The 21,836-nt window shown below is 37.3% G+C and overlaps 1 protein-coding gene across 11 annotated transcripts in view; it reads left to right on the top strand.

The window, feature by feature from the left end:
* The window catches only part of LOC131064821 (guanylate kinase 2, chloroplastic/mitochondrial), a 113,784-nt gene that overhangs the window by 41,830 nt on the left and 50,118 nt on the right, over positions 1–21,836 (top strand). For all 11 annotated transcript variants that reach the window (XM_057999102.2, XM_057999100.2, XM_057999099.2 and 8 more), the window contains one exon: positions 21,393–21,524. In XM_057999102.2, coding sequence (XP_057855085.1) covers positions 21,393–21,524 — 132 coding nt within the window. The remainder of the gene's footprint in view (positions 1–21,392; positions 21,525–21,836) is intronic.

The raw sequence follows: 21,836 nt of genomic DNA, 5'->3' as shown, positions 1-21,836 counted from the left end.
GTGTGCAAGTGGAAATCATCCAAGACAGGCTGAGCTTTTAGGGGGGCATTGGAAGTGAAGCAAGATAGATGGCCGGGCTTTTGAGCCTATACTGGAAGTAAAGTGAATCTGGCCAGACTTTTGGAAGATAAGTGGCAGTGATGAAGGATAGGCTGGAGATTTGGGGGTCAAGTGGAAATGCTTTGACTTATTCCATTTTGCTGATTCTAACACTCATCCCATCCATTTGCCTTTACTTATCAAGCTGATCCTTATTCCATCCATTTCAAGAGCTCCCTATTCACATTTATCAAGGCAACATCATCATCATGATGGCAACTTCAACATTGCCTATGCCTTGATTGCTTCTCACCAAATCTTTCATCTCAATTGACTGTCCATCAGACTTAAACTCATCTCTCCTATCCTCTAACCTGAAGGTTGCATGGTGATTAAATAAATGAAATAATCATATTAACTTGTTCACCACCTAAGCATTGAGAGCTAAACTGTTTTCATTCTAACTTAAAGAGAGAGACCTGACCGCTACTAAACTGCATGAGACCTAGAACTACTGGCAAAAGAGGGGTTCCCCATTTGCAATGGGGCTATGTGTGAAAAGGTCACAACAGGTAGAAATAGTGAAAAGCTGTGACTCCCTCCCAATTTTGAGCTATATTAATAGGAGATCAAATCATTTGGAGGGGCATCAATTCAGATCACAACAATTCAAAGCAGAAATTCAGAATGACACTCAACAATAAAGGAATCCATGAGATTTGGAAAATCATTTATTATTCTCAAGAGGAAACAATGAAGGGTGGTGACTCATTCGCCAATAAATTGTAAAGGAGAGATCATTCCAAGGATTTAAATTGTAAAGGAGAGATCATTCCAAGGATTCAATCATCACTCTATCAATTCAGCAATCATTCAATCATCACTCACCAATACATCAAATCAGCAATTGTTAAATAATCACACATGAATCCACCAAAGGAAATCATTCAATCATCCAACAATCATCAATGGAGATTCATCAGTTCAGAAATTCATTAACAAATATCCATTCATTCAACTATATATACATTTTCAGAAATCAATCAACAATCATTTTAGAATATCAATTTACAATCATCTACAATCAATAAAATAATTCAATTCATCAATTCAATGCAAAATTCTAGAAACACACTCAGCAATACATATAATTTTAGAAATTCATTCAATAATTATTCCAAAGAACATTCAAATATTATTCAAGGGATTGATTGTCAATCCATCAAGGAATATTATTTAGCAATAGTCTAGCAAATATACCAAGTCATCAATTTTGAATTCTAGTTAGTACTTGCGAACCAGATGGGGTTCGGGCCCACGGTGTGAGCTAAGGTTTGGAAGGGCAAGGTCTTTTCCTACCCTTTGGCAAGCTAGGGACGGGGTCCTTGGTATTGTCACTGGATGGGGTCTAGGCTCATAGGGTGAGCTAGGGTTTGGAGTGACGAGGTCTTTTTCCTACCTTTGACAAACTAGGGATGAGGTCCTTGGTTTCATCATTGTTGAGTTAGGGACGGGGTCTTTTAGCTCAGCAGAGTTGCAAGGTATTTACAGGGAGTTCACAATTTGATCAACTACTATATCTTGAGTGAATTCTATTATTTTAAAAACTATCCCAAAGAGGGGACATTAGAGATTAAATCCAAAGCCCATGAAATCATTAATCATGTAATCTCAATTTTTGACCAGGGAATATGTATCAAGTTATTTGTATTACTAGTAAAAAATCTGAGCAGTTCTTTTATTATTAGAGATTAAATCCAAAACCCATGAAATCATTAATCATGTAATCTCAATTTCTGACCAGGGAATATGTATCAAGTTATTTGTATTACTAGTAAAAAAATCTGAGCAGTTCTTTTATTTTAAGTCTTAATTTTTTAAAGCTGTGTCCGCTTGCCATCCCTCAATCGTCCCCAAAATCTATCGAAAAATTTGCTATCCTCAAACTATGCTCCCACTTCCCAAGACTCAGACAAACATTTCTTGTTTGTTTTGGCAGCAAATATGCCTTTTTCTTGTTTCTGCACGATAATTTTGTTGATGATGCAACATTGTTTTTTTTCAGATGCTACTTTGCTTGTTATAGTTTAATATAAATGTCCACATAACTAGTCTACATTGTAGAGTTCCAATGTATAAAGGATAGTGTTTCTCTGATTTTGAGGAATTGGAGATGGTAAAAGCTTTCTTAAAATTTGGAGGCAACTATTAATTTAATATTACAAACATATAAAAATATTAAAAAATAACTATATTTACACAAACTGCACAAAATTAAATACAAAATAGAGAACACAATACACAGCTTGTAATGCCCCCATCCAAGACCTGAAGGCAACTAGATTTGATAAACGATTAAATAAGTTTCAATTAAAGATTTAAACTTATTTTTAAGAAAACAAAAAGTCTGATATAACCTAATCTAGGAATGAAGGCTTTAAGACCATACTGAAGATATGATTATAATAGATGAAGATCTCCTATGGAACAACCTGTAACATCTGTTATATAGAGGAAGGACAAGGAAGATGCTAAGTGACATATCCCATCAAGACAACTATGATGTCAAAGATCGCATGAAGTATATGATGAGGCAAATAAGATAACAGGCATCAATCATTAGGAGCGATTGGCAAATAGACTGTGCATGGAAAGATACAGAGACTACCATGTGAAGAATAATTGGTGGTTCATAAAGTATGAGAAGCTGCGGTTATTAAGGAAGAGAGCGACTTAATGAAGAGAGGAAACACATAAGACATAAGATGTGGGTAACATATACGATGGAATAATTGGTGATTAATGGAGACGTGGCCTTATTATAAGAAATATAAGTAAAAACAGAGACTATCATGATATACTGTGAGAGGGTACAATTAATATTAATGGACAATGATATCAGTGATATGGTTAAGTTGGACAAGCATCGGTTTATGCAAAAACTGCAACTTAAAGAGTTTACATGATCAGCAATTGTTAAGGATATCGATCAGAAAAGAGTGGACTAATCTATGATTAGTCATAACCATTGTTAACAAGCAGTATGGAATACGGCGATTATAATAATCCATGATCCATTATGTCCAAACCCGATTGGGTACAACTGGCAGCGATTACTTGATATGCCTTAAGATAACAACGATTGGAGGTAAATTATGCAACGAACATGATAGGAAGTATAATTGGTATTCTATGGAGACAAATTAATGGTTCTGAAGAGATCGTTCAAAAAGAGACATGACTCATCGAACTCAAGAGATGCCAACCTCTCGGTTTTGATGATATAAGAGCAAGTTCAATCTTACTTCAGTAGGGATCGATTTGGAAACTTATTTATTTCTTATCCTTAATTGGATCTGCTCTCGTGAGCATCAGCCAACTTGGCTAATTCGGTAGCAAGCACATAAATCTTAAACTGAGACAGCACTATTGACTGCAAGGGAAGAAAGCACATATCAGACACAGCAACTATATTGCTATAGGCGATAATACATATCAAGACATTGCATGATTTAAGAGTTCATATCAGAGACAACAGTCAATATTGCTATAAGCAATATTATTTTACATTTCATTGCCTATAATTCAAAAGATTACATCAGACATAGCAGAGATCCTATTGATCGTTGCACTAAGTGCAACTTTGTAAACACATCAATTCACTTAGCTTACATCTAATCATCCAATCAGATAGAGCAGTGATATTGACAAGAATGTTTATCTTATAAATATATAATGTATATCTTGTTCTTGAAGGAACATATTATTATTTTTGTCAATCGTATAATTGAAGCATTTCAAGTGATATTCTATATTATTAATCATAGTCCATAGTAATTACAGAGGTTTGAAGGAAAGAAGTCTCTTGCAGTTGATCTTTGAAAGATAAAGGCCCCTATTTCCTAAGTCATAAAATAAGGGGACACTACATAGTTGATAATTGATAACATCAATTGTCAAATAAAAAATGTTAATTATAATCAATAAGTTGAAAATGGTTTATAGTTTATATGGATTCATAGTAGGTGCTAACATTACAAAGTTAAAGCTAAAACACCATGAAGGCATTGCTGAAGCTACTGTGTGAATTTCACCAGAGTTCAAACTTTGTCAAAGGCTTGCATGAGTCCTAGTTATTGTTATGTTCAAAAAGGAGCTGAATTCAAAATTTTCAATGCAAAATATGGAGATTCCTAGAGGCACGGATCCTCGACACCATTAAAACAAGTAAATAATGAATATGAAAGAAGAAGCATATGTACCATCTTTGTTAATGGTCGTAAGTATTCACATTTCCATCCCATGGTCATAAATAAATTCTCTTTTCTTCATTGATACTTTCATGAATATGAGCTTATTTTAAGATTAGAAAAAATATTGATAGAAAAGCAAAATGTTGGAGGACATCCTGAGGCCATTGGGATGTTATGGTATGTTGGGGATGACAAGTTGCCCCCTCCCCTCACATTGGGGAAATGTCTTGGTGGCATCCACAAAATTCGGCAAAAAAAGGGACAAGGAGGGCACAATACCATGTCCCCAAGACATCCCCCATTCCCAAAACCTTGTATAAACCTTACGAATCACTAATAAAAGATTTTCTATAGTTAATGTCCAAACCAACATTTGAAAACTCTCAACTCAATAAAATCAACAAACCCAATTTTGACCTAGACTCAATGGCTAGGCAAACACTTAGAAAAAATATGACAAGACTTTGCAAATGAAAAAACAATTACTTAAACTCCTCATTAAAAACATAAATTTCATGCAAAATACAATTACAAAACATATATGCTTGTAGAACATGAAGAAAGTGTTTTCTATTTGATTTGAATAAAGAAGAGTACGATATTGCATCAACATGCAAATACAACAACCAATAATATGAAATGAATTTTATGATGATTAAAATTTTTCATGAAAATCACAAGTCAATGAAGTTACAATCATAGATGGAAAAAATCTGCAAAAAATCATTTAACTCTTGATTTATCGCGAGTCATTTCTGGCCACGATTTAATTTGCAAAAAAATCTTGGGTGAGTTTTTTGAAAAAATCGGGATGATTTATTGGAAAAAATTGGGAGAAAAACTCAAATAACTTTGTGGTAATGATTTGTTAGGTATTCTTTTATTGAATACTATCATGCAATTGATTACATAACCTTGCATCTTTCCATTTGCGAATCAATTAGTGTAACTGTGTATCTATACACAAGTTAAAAATAGGTGCCTTCAAGGGATGTGGCATCTCTGTGTGAAGAATGTGAATCCTTTGGGTATATGTGTGAGGAAAACTTCAGTATGATGTGGATGGCTAGTGGCAAAGAGAAGATCCTCCCCTCGTGCTTTTATCTTTGCAAATCTTTAATAATTAGGTCCTTAATCTTAAGCTAAGGCCTCTCAATGCATGTTGAAAGGCCATTCATAATCATCCCATTGATATTCTTGAGGTCATTTGTGAAGAGAAATCTAGGGTTGAGGTAGTATGTCATTGCATGAATAGGTTGCTAGAGTTGATTACGATGAGCACACGGTTATACAGAGGGGCAGGGGCTGAATCAATATAACAACGATTTGTTTTTTTATAAAACTTATTTAATTACTTCAAAACTTAATCAATACTAGCACATATGCAAGATCTAATAATAAGAAACACAATGAGAACACAATTTACGTGTAGCAAAAAAACATTCATAGCTGCCATGAGCTCCAAGAACTACTTTGTCATAGTTTTATAGACTTTTGCTCTTGTGGCTCTTAAAAGACTACCCAATAAGAATGTAGCTTCGAAGGCTTGAAAGACCAAGGGAATGAGACAAGGCCTGCTCTAGCATTCTCCCACCCACTTGAACATGTGTTGGTGCTATCAATTCAGCCTCACAATGCACATAATAAGGCCTCCTTATGTTTTGTTGATATTTACTTCCACTACCTTCTCATGTTTCTCAATCAATGTTTCAATGATAAATGAGTAATGTAATGGCCATGTGAAGGTAAATTTTAGTTGAAAATGGCATGATAATCTTGTTTGGGATGACAATTGGTAAGATTGGTAGTTTCCTTAGTCTTTTGTGATGACATTTTTGGGAGATGAGGAGGGGACATGAACAAAAGGTACAAAGGGAAAGATGATGTAACTTGAATTCCAAGATTGAATATCTTAATTGCATGATATTGCCTCATTAATTTTTGGTGTCACACTCCAAACTTTGAGTTTTTCATCATTTTCCTTGGTATATGTTCAAGTCTACATCAATCCAATAGAATTAGTGCAAAATATGAAAACGCTGATTGCATATTATCAAACTCAAACACAAAACATGTTAATTATCATTTCAAATCATATAAACATGAATATAATAGTCTGTAATATCGGATTCAATCTAAAAATATATAATTTGATTCTTCGATATTTGACAAAACGACAAAGGCAAAGTTGTCAAACAATGGTTGAAATTTTAACACCATGAAAAGTGTGTTTGTATGTTGAATAACACATGGATTGTTGGGTAAACAAAGCATGTGGGCCCAAAAGTATAGGATCCACATGTATTTTTATCGTTGTTTTTTTTGTCAACAAACATGATCATGTTATTACGTGCTAGCATTATAATGTGATCATATTATATCACACTTGAGTTTATATTGGCTTTGAGTTTTCCAATAAGAAGAAAGGGAGGGATGAACAATAGAAAGATAAAAATAGAGATAGGAAGTGATATATAAAGGTAGAGAGAGGGAGAGATGTATGATGGTAGAGAGAGATGGAGAGATAAGGAGATAGAGATAAAGATAGGGAGAGAGGAGAAATATGGAGAGATAGAGAAAAAGATAGGGAGACAGGAGAAATATGGCGAGATAGAGATAGGGGAGAGAAATAGAGAGGCAAATAGAAATATGGATATAGAGGTCTAGGAAGAGAGAGTGGGATAAAGAGGATATAGAGATGTATGGAGAGAGGGAGAGGTATCTAGAGATAGAGAGGGAGAGAGGAAGTAAAGGTAGGGATGAAGAGGGAGGGAGAGATGAAGACTGAGAGAAATAGGTGGAAAGAGGTAGAGGGAGAGATAAAAATAGATAGGGAGATAGGACTACAAAGAGAGGGAGATGGAGAGGAAGAGATGTAGAGGAAGACTGAGACATATAGAGAGATATAGTGAGATATAAAGGGTGATAGAGTGATAGATATATATATATATATAGAGAGAGAGAGAGAGAGAGAGAGATATAGAGAGAAGGGGAGAGGTAGAAATGTGGAGAGATAGAGATTGGGGGGAGAGATCGAGAGGCAAATAGAGATACAGATATAGAGCTCTATGAAGATGGAGAGGGGGAGAGACATGAATAGATAGAGAGAGGGAAAGGTAACTAGAGATAGGGAGAGAAGAAGGTAGAGGTAGAGATGAAGTTAGAGGGAGATAGGAAGAGGGAGTGAAATAGATAGAGAGATAGAGAGAGTTAGAGGGAGAGATAAAGATAGAGAAAGATAGGGAGGTACGAGTTAGAGAGAGGGAGATGGAGAGAGATAGAGAGAGGAAGATATAGATATATAAAGGAAGAGGGAGAAGGAGTGGTAGAGACAGGTATAGAGGAAAAGATAAAGTGTTAGAGAGATAGAGATATAAGGAGAGGGGGAGAGGGAGAGAAATACATATAGGGAGATATAAAGAGATATGGATAATAATATATAGATAGTGACAGAGAGGGAGGGATAAGGAGATAGAGGGGGCAAGATTGAGATAGAAAAGAGGTGATAGAGATAATTAATAAAGAGAGGGGGGATATAAAGAGGGAGATATATATCCCTTTACCTCTATCTCTGTTCCTTCTTTCCATATCATTATATCTATATCACTCTTCTTTTCTAAATCTTGCTCTCTATCTCTCCCTCCCTCTTGGTTTTATTTTTGCTTCACAAAATGGTGAACATGTTATATCCCCAATTTATGGATTATGGTCAAATCCAATCCATAAATTTAGTGGTTGTAACGTTTTATCTCTAAATGTGTTTGACTTCTGCAACTAATACCATTTGTAGTGTCGTAAATTGTACACCCTTGCTAGGGTGGTACAATTTCACACTTAGGTTAGCACCCGCCTTAGTGTGTCTTGCATCTTACATTTCTAATTCCCCTTTAAGCATTTAATTAATTAATTTAATTAAATCTAAGGTCATGTTTCATCACTTTACATGTTATAAAGTTGGGCCCTTTACCCTAAGTGTGCCCCTTTTCATCTTATTCCTCCAATGAATCATTTAATCATAAACCCTAATTATGTCTTATTTTGACCGTTTAGGCCCGATTTTGCATATCAAAACATCTCGAAATCAGCTGTAACTTTGGGATGCGCTCTAATATCATCATATCTAACGGCCTTGAAAATTTGATGAAAAGTTGGTCAGACCGTGGCGGGAATGCACATGGTCCGCGGCTTTTTCCCCGAGATTTCGGGAGCACAATCCTATGATATAATAATGCTTAACCCCAAAATATCAGCGGGAAATTCAAATCCTAGGTCGGCCTAAACATGAAATTAAGATCTAGGGTTTCATACTTAAGAGCTCTATTTCTTCATTTGAAGGGGTCTTCTTCTAAGAATCTAAGAGCAGGTTTTTGGAGCATTAGAGCCTTCTTTGTAGTGAAAGAGTAGATCTTTGAAGTCCTCAACAACATTCAACATTCATCCATCAAACATTCATCATGAAAAATAAATTGATTGAATGATTCAATAATCCGATAATCTATTCAACAATATACAAGCGTATATAAAGAGATTACAAGGACAACGTTCTAAATTAAGAACAAGTCGTTTAAAGTGAACTACTAAAAAGCTAAATGCTAAATAAAGCTTAAAAGCTAATTAACTAAAAAGAAAAAGCCAAATGCTAAATAAAGCTTAAAAGCTAATTAACTAAAAAGCTAAATGACCATTAAACAAGGAACTAAATATAGGTGACTAAAATATAATTAATATTCTAATACCCTCCCTTAATGGTCATTCTATCTACTAACTACCCTACAGAAGACACTGCAGGTCTTTTGATCACAAATGAAAAGAACACTCTGCTGTGGTGGAGACCCTCCCTGGATCTGAAAAGTGTTAATGACCAAGAATACCAAAATCCATCCAACTTGACATTGGGTAACCAAACTGAAAACTGAAACCATGATTTTTAGGAAAATCACCAAATCCTTTTGCAGAAGAGTATCAACTCCAAAATTGATTGCAAGATACCACGGTTGCAAATGTTCGCCCTGGCAGGTGCGACCCAAACTAACTGCAACAAAGCATGATTTTGAGGAAAAAACCGTCAAACCTTGAAACAGGAACCCTCGAAAAGAGAATTTACGATTTTGAGGAGAAAATCGAAAAAACCAAGAAATCTGAGGTTACAAATCATAGTTTTTGTAGAAAAAAAGGGTAAAACCCAGATAATTAAAATCTTACGCGAATATCGCGGATTACAGATGAGACAATTTTTAAGGGAAAATTATAAACCTTGCGAACAATTTTTGAGGAAAAAATCATGAAAACCCTCCCATGATTTTTTGTGGAAAAAATCAAAAAATCGATAGACAATTTTTCAGGAAAAAATCGTAAAAACCTTGGGACCTGTAAGACAAGGTCTGGCCTAAATCAATCTGATCAAGGCAACGATATTTAGATATCGTGAACATGCATTGTTTCCAGGTGTTGTGGTAGCTGCTGAACTTCTGACTGTGTTCCAACATGATGTTGGTCAAAGATGCCATCACAGAAACTGAGGTTGAACGTGGTCAACCTAGTGAAGGCACAAAGAATGAGACGGAAGATTCTGATTAAAAATCAGAATAGAAGCAGCTGCACAAAAAATCTGAAACCCTGGAGGAGAATTCTGGCATGAATTCTAAGGCGTGAATTTTGAGGCTTGGAAGGAACCCAAAAATTAAAATTTTTCTGCAAACTTAAAACCTGAAATTTTTCCTGAAAATAATAAAAAAAAAAAGTTTGCAGAAAATTAAAAAATATCCATGATTTTTTTTGTAAAAAAAAAGAAAAATATTGACGATTTTTTTTCCAAAAAAAAAAGCAAAAAAAAAAGGGCAGAAACCCTAGGTTGGATGTACAACATAAACAGTGCCCACAGAATTAGCAAAAATCGCTGACTGTTTTTAAATTCCAAGGCAAATTTGTTGGCACAAAATTTGAGGCATGAAAAACGAGGCAACCAAAAAAATTTGAGATCATCCCAGAAAAGCTCTCGAAAAACCCACCAAGAATCTGAAAACAGAATGCAGATCTGATGACTCAAAAATTGAGGTAGGGAAAACGATGCACCCAGAAAAATCTGATGATGACTCAGTTGAGGTCTCAAAAAATCCACTAAGAATCTGCAACCAGAATAAAATTTCGACTCGAACAGAAGGGTCAAAACCCTAGTCGAAAATTGCAAAAACCCTAGGAAATTTTTCAATCTGCAAAAAAAAAACTCCAGTTTGCAGGCCCGAAAATCTCCAGAACTCAAAAAAAATGAACTGCTGCCCAGCACAAATAAATTCGTCCACGAACCAGAAACCCTCGAAACTCTCAAAAAGCCTTCAAAAAAGCAAATTCGTTTTTTTATTAAAAAACAATAAAAAAAAATCTGGAAAATATTCCAGAAAGAAGGCCATGAATTTTTATTAAAAAATTTACCAAACTTTAAAGAATCCCATTGACCCGCTCTGATACCATGAAAAATAAATTGAATGAATGATTCAATAATCGGATAATCTATTCAACAATATACAAGCGTATATAAAGAGATTACAAGGACAACGTTCTAAATTAAGAACAAGTCGTTTAAAGTGAACTACTAAAAAGCTAAATGCTAAATAAAGCTTAAAAGCTAATTAACTAAAAAGAAAAAGCTAAATGTTAAATAAAGCTTAAAAGCTAATTAACTAAAAAGCTAAATGACCATTAAACAAGGAACTAAATATATGTGACTAAAATATAATTAAATATTCTAATACATCAAGCATCATTTTATCAATTGGGGGCTTTTGAAGATGTAGAAGAACAATAGGAGATCACTGACTGACGATTGGCTTGTACCTCTCTCTTGGGGTTGGGTATGGTTTCATGTTGTTTTCATGTCTTTGCATAAGCTTCATTTTGATTCATATTCATGCTTTAGATCACTTTGCATTGTGGATTTAGAGCATTTACTTTGTCAATTATAAGCAATTAGGGTTTACTCTTTAGGGTTGCTCTAGGTTGTTTACTTTCATTCTTAGGATCTTGCACACACACAAGGTTCTTGCACACATTTTTAGTACATTATCAGCTCTTCGTGGAGGTAGAAATCACCAACACGGGGGTTTGACTAAGGCAAAACCCTATATATCCACCCCAAACCCTCTTTTTCAGCTTCAAGTACAGGTTCGGATCCGAGCGTCCTTAGAAGTTTTGTGATTGGAAGAGCACACAGGGATAGTTCTAGGTTGCAGATCTTGGCAAAAATCCCCAGGATAGGGGTGTGGCACCCTGGTCCTGCCCAGTTTAGTTGCGTGGCACCATGGTCTTGCCCTCTGTCAGCAGGACTTGGTAGAACAACACTTTGCAGGCTCCAGAATCCCTCCTGTCAGTTGCAACTCCAGAATTGCAGAATCAGGACAGTGGCATGGCACCCTGGTCCTGGACATTTCTACTCAGATTTCAAACACAGGTGCACCTCTGATTTTGCCTTCTAATCTGTACTTTGCAACAGTGTATTAGTTGTTCTTTGATCTGCATTCTCAGATTAGGGTTTGCTTGCTTACTTGCATTCTAGATTAGATTGCATTTTGCATCATTCCTCTCTCTCATTTACAACAAAGGAATAGAAAACCTAAGAGGTAATCCACGACTCTCTCTTTCTCATAAGAAGTAGCCGACGTGCGTTACCTCCTGTTGTGACCATTTCACACATCGCCCCATTAGAATGGGGACCCCCTCTTTTTTGCTTTTGTTTCGCTTGTTCTTTTCTCTGCTCTTAGGGTTTTGATTAAGTGAGTGAGTTGTTTGGACTAGGGTTAAGCCTTAGGGGTTTCTATTGGATATTTTCAAGCCGAGTCAAGTCGAGTTTTTGAAGGTTATTGAGCATCCTCCCGGAGATTGCAAATTTTGCAGTATGATGAGCCTGTCAGGAAGGTCAGGTATGTCTCAGGATAGGTCCAATCAGGGTTTTTGAGGGCACATTCAAATTTTGTCTAAGTGTTAGCATTTTAAGGATGGAATTGTGCATTTTTTTTGTCTGGGTAATTTTTGACCAAATTTTTGATGGCTTGATAACTGATTCCTGGCCTTAGAAATGACCTAATTATGCCTTGTGAAGTGACTGAAGACCTAAATTTTGGATATTTTGGCTTATAGAAGTAAAATCGCTCCTGTCCCTCTCCCAGGGACTAAGGCGAAAATGATGTTTGGTGCATCTTGGTTATTGACTTGTTTTAATTGTTTTGTGCAGGGTTGCCAGGGGATATGATCGAACGTGAAATGAAGATTTTGAAGATTTTGAAGACTCAAAAATGATAAGTTTTTAAGGTTTAAGACAAAATCGCTCCTGTCCTTCACTGAAGGACCAGGGCGAAATGGCTTGTTTTGATCATTTTTGGTCTTGGTTGATCAAACTGGAGCATCAAGGACGCAAGAAAAGATGAAGCAAGCATAATGGAGTATCCAGACCTAGTCGTTAGCAATGAAAGGTTGAACTTTTGGCCTAGAAAGATAAAGGCGCTCCTGTCCCTCACTGAAGGACCGGAGCTTGAATTCCAAGTTTGCCTTATCCTTGCAAGATTTAAGTGATTTCGCGATTTGAGGAGGACAAAGGAAGTATGTTTTGCTCATTGAATATAACTTGAATGGGCCACAATGAAGAAAATCGACCCAAGTTGCAATAGGCGCTCCTGTCCCTCTCCAAGGGACCAGAGCGATTTTCAAAGGAAGCTCCTGTCCCTCTCCAAGGGACCAGAGAGATTTTCTCAAGGGACAAGTTTCTGGCCAAGGAAAGGCAAGTTTTTCGTTTGAGAAGAGTAAAGGAAGGCATAATCGATCCGTTGAAGATAATTTTGAATGCTGGCAAAGCACAAGTGAGCCCATAATGGCCAAGGCGCTCCTGTCCCTCACCTAGGGACCAGGGCGAAAAATACACTATCAAGTCTTTTCCTCCAAATCCAGGCCAAGGCACAAGATGGCGATAATGTTTAAGGTGCTTCAAGGAAGAACAAAGTTGCAAGGACCACGAAACTGGATGAAAAATGACTAGGGTGCTCCTGTCCCTCACCAAGGGACCAGAGCGAAATCTTCAAATTTGCTTAAATGGCCTAACATTTTGGAATGCCACTTTCATTTCAAAGACTCAAGATGGAAGGCGGAGTGATATTCTACGTTTAGAAAATGATTTGAAGATGGCACGATCAAGGGTTTATACCAAGAACTAAAAGGCGCTCTTGTCCTTCACTCAAGGACCAAGGCGATTTTCATAGAATCAACCATTCTCTTCCAAAACCACGTCAAGGCAAGGATATGCAAAGTCAAAAGTGTCTTTCGAAGGACGATGAACAAGGAACCAACCCTAAAAATCAACTATCTTAAGCACAAATGCAAAATTCGCTCCTGTCCTTCACTGGAGGACCAGGGCGAAAATCCTAAGAAGGTCAATCTTGCCTTGAGAAAGCAAGCAAAACATGCATAGAACGAGAGATGATGATCATCGCCTACCTCACATCATGGATTGGCGATTTGGAAAATGAAGTCCAAAGATAAATGGTAGATCGCTCCTGTCCCTCTCCCAGGGACCAGAGCGAAATCTTCAAGTGTGCCTAGTTTTAGAAGGCCACTTTCGTTTCCAACACTCAAGATGAAGTAAGCAATGACGTTTTTTGCCTTGAAGATTATTGAAAGTCGATATGATCATGAATGTGTGTAATAATGCAAAAATCGCTCGTGTCCCTCACCAAGGGACCAGGGCGAAAATCCTTGGAAGAGCTCATTTTGTCTTGAGAGGGCGAGTGAAGCATGTATTGAAAGGACGAATGAAGATCATTGATTGCCCTGCAACATGAATTGGCAATCGGAAAGACAAGGACTAAGGACAAAAAGTAAGATCGCTCCTGTCCCTCTCCCAGGGACCAAGGCGAGGTTCTTACAAATCGATATTTTACCACGCCTAGGCACCAATGTCCTCTAAGACACATTAAATGCCAAATTTCGCTAAAAACTCCAAAATCTTTAAAAAATTAAATTGACATTTAATAAGGGCGCATATCATTTAATAATTAATTTAAGCCTTTTAAAAAATCGAAATTTTAATTACAAAGGCATTTAAAATTAATTATTATTAAATTAATTATTATTAAAATTCAAAGCGCTTAAGGTGTCTTTTTTAATGTTTTTGCCAAAGTCGGCCTCTCCGTTTATTTAATGTGTATTTATTTCCTTGGCTTATTTTCCAAGTCGGCCTATGGGCAATTGCAAGGAGGAGCGCCTATATAATTGAGGTATTTTGAAGCATTTTAATCCATCATTCAATCATTTATTCAAATGCGATTTGGAGAAGCAAGAAGGAGTGCGAAATCTGTCCAAGAGGGAGTGGGAACTTTGTTGGAGGCTAGAGGTGGAGCGAATTTTTTCTCAAGGCGTTAAAGACAAAGGTGGTGGAGTTGAGGCACGTGAGGAAGACCATTTTGTTAAAGGAGGCGCATTTGCTAGAGGACTTCGATCTTCATTATTGCCTAGCGAATTTCTTAATTTTGCATCATTTTTTAGAGTTAGTTCTCAAAAGGAGGTATGGCGAGATCACCCTTGCTCAAATTTTGAAATTTCAAATTTCAAATTACATAGTCATATTTAGGAAATGATAATTCAAAGATTTATCATGAAGTTTCCTAAATTTAAACTTAAATCCAGTCTATATTTCTACATTGCAAAGTATATTGCTTATTATGAAATGTTGTGTAGGTATCAAGATGGCGACCCCGAAGGCAGGAGCATCCACTAGTCGTCCAGCTCTCATGAAGGAAGATCAAAAGAATGAAGAATTGGAGACCAAGATCGTGTCAAAGTGGAGCAACATTGGAGATACCAACTTGGGAAACTTCAGTGTGAAGAAGTTTCGAGAGGTCCCTTATATTGGAAAGCCATCACCTGTCGCAAGGAGAACAATTGAAAGTGGCATTATCAAGGCGGCCGGCTTCCCTCCAACAGTCCAGTGTCCTGAGCTGATGATCGAGTGTGCCCGCCATTACGACCCACAATCCAGATCAATCGTGTCCAAGGAAGGAAACACTCTGGCTTACCTTTCAGAGGAGGCTATCAGTGAAGCTCTCCATCTACCAGAGCATAAAGATATGATTTATAAAAGCTTGGAAGGAGCTAGATCCATGTACGAAGATGATCCAGACACTTGCTTAAGCATCATCAATAAGAATTGGTTACTCAAGAGTCGTCCTCGCCTGAGCAAGGTTCCAAACACACCACATAGGATCGACTTCCAGGAGGAGTACAGAGATTTGATAACCTTATTCAATCGAGTTACAGGGGCTCCTCAAGCCTTCTATTTTGAGAAGTGGATGTTCTACTTCATCCAAGTGATAGTTCAAGGAAAAGGAACAATTCATTGGGCTAGAATTATTAGCCATTGCTTGGACGTGCAGTTGAGAAGACTGAAGGCTACCAAGTCCTTCCACATGAGTTCATACATCATATATGCCTTGATCAGGAGTTTTGAATATGCAGGACTACCTCACAGAGGAGCAATCGGAAGAGGACCCGGGGAAGTCAGAGTTTGTGAATCTTATGTTCATTTGCATCATCCACCTGGAAGTAACTACAAGTTAGTTAATGATACCTTCACGATGAACATCACTAGGACATTGCAAGGTGGGATTCACAATTGGATATCTCAAGATGTACAGGAGCTTGTAAAGAGGTATGGTGCTTGGTTTATCCAATTCCAGAAGTTTACATACATTCGAGTTCATGGGTGTCCTTCACCACCATATATGTTGCCAAGATATCCGACAGACAGAATAGTGTTACTGGAAGTGACTAGGCAGTTGGCAGCTTATGCAAAGGCATTCAGACACAGGCATGGAAATGGAATTCCGGTGCCTATCATACTAGGGAATTCAGTTTAGGTATGTCCTAATGCTCTAGCCCTGGATGATGCAGAGAAAGAGTTGGCCTTATATTCATTTTCATTCTTTGCCTTGAGAGAGAATTTTGATCCTTATGGATATGTAGAAGAAACAGTTGGTAGAAAGTACAAGCACGAATCTCAGATAGAGGACTTTTTGATGAATCTCTCAAGTGATTTAGAAGTAAAAAGAAAGATGCATTCCAGATTACCTTTAGATCTCATCAGGAAATGCAAAATTTACAGAGTGGCCGATCAAGCCCAGGACAGTGGCAGACATCTCCAATCATCTTATGACCGAGAGGACAAGACAGTGAAGATAGATTGGAACGAGCCTGAAATTACAGACTTGAGAACTTTGATGGCTCCGATTTTGTCTTGTACTCGCAGATGGGTGGATATACAACATCAAAAGTTGAGAGAACAGAACATATCGATGACTTTTACTTTGGAGGAAAGGCCAGGGGAAGGAGGAGCAAGCACAAGCGAAGGCAATCCTCATCCTAAGAGTACAAGTGAAGACAATCCTCACCCTAGATGCGTAAGTGAAGGCAATCCTCATCCTAGAAGCGCGAAGAGGAAAGAAAGGCCTGAGGAAAGGGAACCTTCCAAGAAGAAGCAAGAGGCCCATCGAGGTCACTCATCCAGCACATCTTCCCAACATGAAAAAAGGACAAGTCAAGGACAAGAGAAGAGGGTACTTGAAGTTGAGGAATCTATGGAGTCAATGGTCCAGAATGATAAACATGAGGAAAGGCGAGCATCTCAACGTTCATCAAGTCAATCTCCCCAAGTCAATGAGCTACATGAAGACAGGAATGATGACGAAGTGACATCTCCTCTCCGAGAAGAGGGATCAGTGCCTAAAGAAATACAAGTTAGAGAGACAAAGTCCGCCATTCCAGACTGGCTAAAGGAGAGACTAACAAGGGTAATTGTGATTGAAGATGAAGATAATGTAATTGATTTAGAAAGCCTTGTTGGAAATTCTCAGGAAGTGACAGAGAGAAGGAAGGCTACCAAGATGTCCAAGATGATCAGAGATGAGACAGGGTCCAGAAAATTGCAGATAGCTACACCAGCAGTGGACAAATATGAAGGTGAAATCTTGGCAGAGGAGTATGATGTAGAAACATTTGAGCTTGGTCCACTCACAGCTGAGCAGACACTGGATGAGGCCACTGATTCATTCGAGGCACTTAAACACAAGCTTAGAGAAGAAATGGAAAAGAATAGAAAGCTTGAGCGAGAGGTCGGTGCTTGGAGAGGCTACTTTAGCCATCTCAATCAGCCTTTGGGACATCAGGATCCAACAGTATCTCCTGTGCAAGCACTTCCCCTTGAATTAGTTGGCGAGGCAGAAAGAGTTAAGAGCTTGGTCCAGCTTATGAGCTCTTGGATTGACAAATCTCATACCGTCGCCATTGAGTTCGCAACAAGAATGATGCAGACTACCCATCGAGCTATCCAGGTCCTTGAGATCATTCATAACCTAATGATAACAGTAGCCGCCTTTGCTCACACTAGAGATGTTATCATTCCTGTTCTGCAAGTAATCAGGCAAACACCAAGGAAGATCTTAGCACAAGAAAAGATAATGGATGGAGGAGCTCATAATTTGCTCCAGTGGTCAACTCTACTTCAGATGAAGGAAGTTCTTTTCGAAGACATTAGTGCGAAATGCAATCAAGTTGAGGAGGTCATTCATCCGATTCAGGACAAGGTGTTTGAGGTGTTGTGTTCTATTCTTGGCAGGAGGATTGAAGATGTGACAGATGTGAATCTTCAAGAGTTGGAGGAAAAGGTCAAGGTCATCTTTTGCAAAGATGAGAATGTTATCACAGATGAGCAAAGAGATCAAATGTTCGCCACTATGCTCCTGATTGAGAAAATCAAAGAACTCGAGCCTGGATGGGACGTAGCTCTTCTCAAGGCTTTTGATCAGATCATCCACTTGGAGGAATGAATGAGGAATCTTCCAGAGATTCCTATTGCAGAGATTGAAGAAATTGTGTCTAGATTCACTGCATATGCTAAAAAGGAGCATTGGAAAGGGAACAAGGTTCTAGAAGAGAGGTTGTTATAGATGATGTGGCACCTTAATTATCATTGGTCTATGTTTCCTAGATTTTTGTGCCAATTAAATATTTGGCTATGCATTTAATGATGTTCAATAAAAGGGGGAACTTTTTGTAATTAACCCTAATTAGGGTTTAGGTGTCAAAATCTCAGCCGTTGATCTTCTTTTGATCTGGGCTGTTCATTGTAATTGAGGATGCTATACATACCCTCATTCATTTTCATTTTGCCATTAGAAAATAAGAGAGAGATAGAGAATAGCAGTTAGAAGATTAGAGCTTTTGAGAAGAAAGTTATTTTGTAGCAAGATTGAGCATTGAAGAAGGAATTTCAAGCAATTGTTGTCTACGTTGACTTTGAGATCAATAAAATATTGAAGTTATGGTGTTTTATTGCAATTCTCGTTGTTATCTTCATGGTTGTTTACTTTCTTGAATCATTCTCAGTCGAAGTAGTGTTTCAATTTGAAGGACTAAGTGTTGAGCTTGATCTTTGGTGAGATTCACATTCCAAACCACTAGCTTCTTACTGATTGTAAGGACGCCTTGTGTGGTCAACTGGAAATATTTGGATTGCTTAAACCTTCAATCATTATTGAATTATTGATATGTACCTTCATGGTAATGTCTATGATCCTTGATGAATTGAAAAATCAATAGTCACCTTAGAAGATCGCATCAATCTCAGTAGAGTTGTAATTCCTTGGCAATACTGAAATTGGTCGAGTCTTGCCAAGTCTAGCCTACATTAAGTCATTCTTAGGATTAGATTAGGATTCGTCTCTTGCAAACCTTACCTTTTGATCTTTTTTGAGAACTTGTTAGTTTTGGGAAAAACTGTTCCTGAACGGAAACGTAAGGCCCCTTGATGAAACAGCATTCACAACGACCACTGGTGCTTATCCACACGTAGAGACCCTACATTACAGAACCTTGGAGTCATCCTGATTGATCCTTCTTCGCGACATCTTCAGCAATCAGAGGCTTTATTCAAGAGAGGATAAGGTACCCTTGGGTATTTTATTCTGTGTTAGGCAGTGTACAAAATACACGTCAACACCTCCCTAGGCTCTTTCGTATTCCATGAGTGTGTATGAGAGTGGGATTAGAGTTTCCATACTTAGTCTCACTTTTTCCCTTACACACCATTTAAATCTTAAGGTGTGTCCCCTCTATTGTTTAGTGAGTTTGCAAGCTATGTTTCAAATTTTAGAGTGCTGCTTCAAAATCTTCAATTATTGTTAAACGATCATTAAAACTAAGAGGTATTTTAATATGAAAAGGTGTAGATTTCTATTTATTAAGGACTTAGTGTTGCAAAAAGTGAAGTGATAAGAAATAGGCATGTAAGCCTCATTCCAAATCACTCCCAAGTTTTAAAAATAGTAAATACTTGGTGTTACAAAAAACAAATTGATAAAATTATGAAAATTACATGCACTATGAAGGTTTGTGTGGTTTTGAAGGCCTTAATTGGCACTTGGTGGGGGCTTTGACCCTTGACCTTGTGCTCTTAAGGGGCATTGACATTTAAATTCACTAGGAGCTCTACCATTAGACCCCTGTGTGGGGTGTTGCCACTTGACACTGTTGGTGGCTCCACCCCCAAACTTCCACCTGCCACCACCCCCAACACCGCACCACCATTGTCCCCAAATCTTAGCCCTTGGTCCCCATGCCCCCTATGTTCCCAATCTTGAGTCCCTGTGGAACATAGCTCGTAATCCCTCGTTTAGTTAGCTTCACCAATTTTTGCCTTAATATTGATCAATGCATGTTTACAATAACAATACATACATTATACATAAACAAAACAAAGATGTATTAAATAAATAAATATATATTAAATATGTACATTCTTAGCTAATTTCACCAATGCTCACAATAAGAAGAAATACATAGATGGTTAATTTTTTTTCTTGTTATTTGTGTTTTGCTATGATTTATTTCCATTTTCTGGTTTCTGAAAAAAATATGGTATTGAGTAGGAGACTTAGCAAGTCTAAAGACTTGTTTTTGGTCAATGATATGTGTTGAACTCTAATTTTGACTTGTTTTTCAGTTATTGTCAAGTTTTTTCCAAGTCCCAAGTTTTAAAAATTTATTGGGTCAGCCAAGTGCTGAATCTGAGTTTTTAAACTATGGTGGGGACAAGTGAAGCAATTCTCTCAGAAGAGCAAAGGGATATTTTTCATGACGAGAAGCTGAGGCCCCATGGATCTGAGTTTGTTTATGGTAGAAGCTAAGCTTGAAGATAATCTCAAGGCGTAGCAGCTGGGCTGCAAATTCAGCTTGGACGATGCATTGAGTAATTGTCCACTTGCACAGATCATGTTTTGCAGCATGAAAGTTTGGACACATGGGTCCATTCAATGGCCCCCAAGCTATCTCCAATCTTTGAACTGTATGAAACTATAGGCTTGATGATTGTATTAAGAAGACAGCTTGGAGGCGATGTCCTAGAAGTGGACCTGAAAATGCTGACATTCCAAGATAGAAATGGAAGCATACCCTTTGCAAAGGAGCAAGTGAGAGGTAGACTTCATGGTAAAGGGTTGACTAGAAAATTGTACCCCCAAGTATGTGTAGGCTGTTGTGATCTCTGGAAGTTTCCTTCTGTAGAAAAATTGGAATTTGGAGAGAGGGTTTGGAGATAGTTTTACTAAGGTTGACCACTCTCCCTCCAACCTCAAATTATCCTAAGCTTGAAATTCTATTCAAAGGAAGCTTTGCAACATTTGCAAGAAAAAAATTCTGTTATCTTTTTAACCTTTTTTTTTTCCTTTTGTTTTTGTTGCTTCATGTCTTTCACATTTTTTCAATGTCTCATATTCTGGTTATCTATGAGCATGGCTACCATGCTTATATGTATTGAATCATTTAGAAGAACTATGGTGGTCTTCAATGCTTATAAAATTATACCGACTGTTGTCCTGTATGCTTTACAGATTTGAACAGGTAAGGAAATTGTTTTCTTAGGTTTCTTCTCTGTTTTATAGAATTGGTCTAATTCCAATGAATATGCCACATTTGTTTTTAAAAGTTTCATCCTCAGCAGCTTAAACTTTATACAGTACTTTCACAAGGAGGGGCTCTGAAATGAACATCTTTTTTAATTGGTTTTTACAGGCTAAAATGCTAAGAGAGATAGAGGCATCACTAGGCCGCCCTCTTGATTCAGAGCCTCAAGTTCCACCTGCCAAACCGCTTTTTATTGTCATCAGTGGACCGAGTGGAGTAGGAAAGGATGCTGTTATTACGGTATGGAATTTGATCATTTGCCCCTTCTACATATTTATCCTATACTTTTTAATTTTATGCTAATAACCTGTGATTTTACTTTCTAAATTTTGAAATCATAGGGCTTGTAAATACTATGATACAAATTCTGATAACATTTTTTTAAAATTTTTTTAAGGTATTTGTGATTCTTTCTTTGGTCGAAATTTACCTGACTACATTGCTTCAATGTTAATTTAGAATGACCCTCTTTAGATGTGTCTGGCTCTTGGAAATTCAAAACTGCTTTTTATCTTTCTATATGAATGTCTAGATATTTTGAAGGATGCACCT

Source organism: Cryptomeria japonica, chromosome 10 (genome assembly GCF_030272615.1).
Source record: "Cryptomeria japonica chromosome 10, Sugi_1.0, whole genome shotgun sequence".
NCBI classification, from domain to species: Eukaryota; Viridiplantae; Streptophyta; class Pinopsida; order Cupressales; family Cupressaceae; genus Cryptomeria; species Cryptomeria japonica.
The sequence above is the reverse complement of the archived record's forward strand: the minus strand, read 5'-3'. Positions and strand labels throughout refer to the sequence as shown.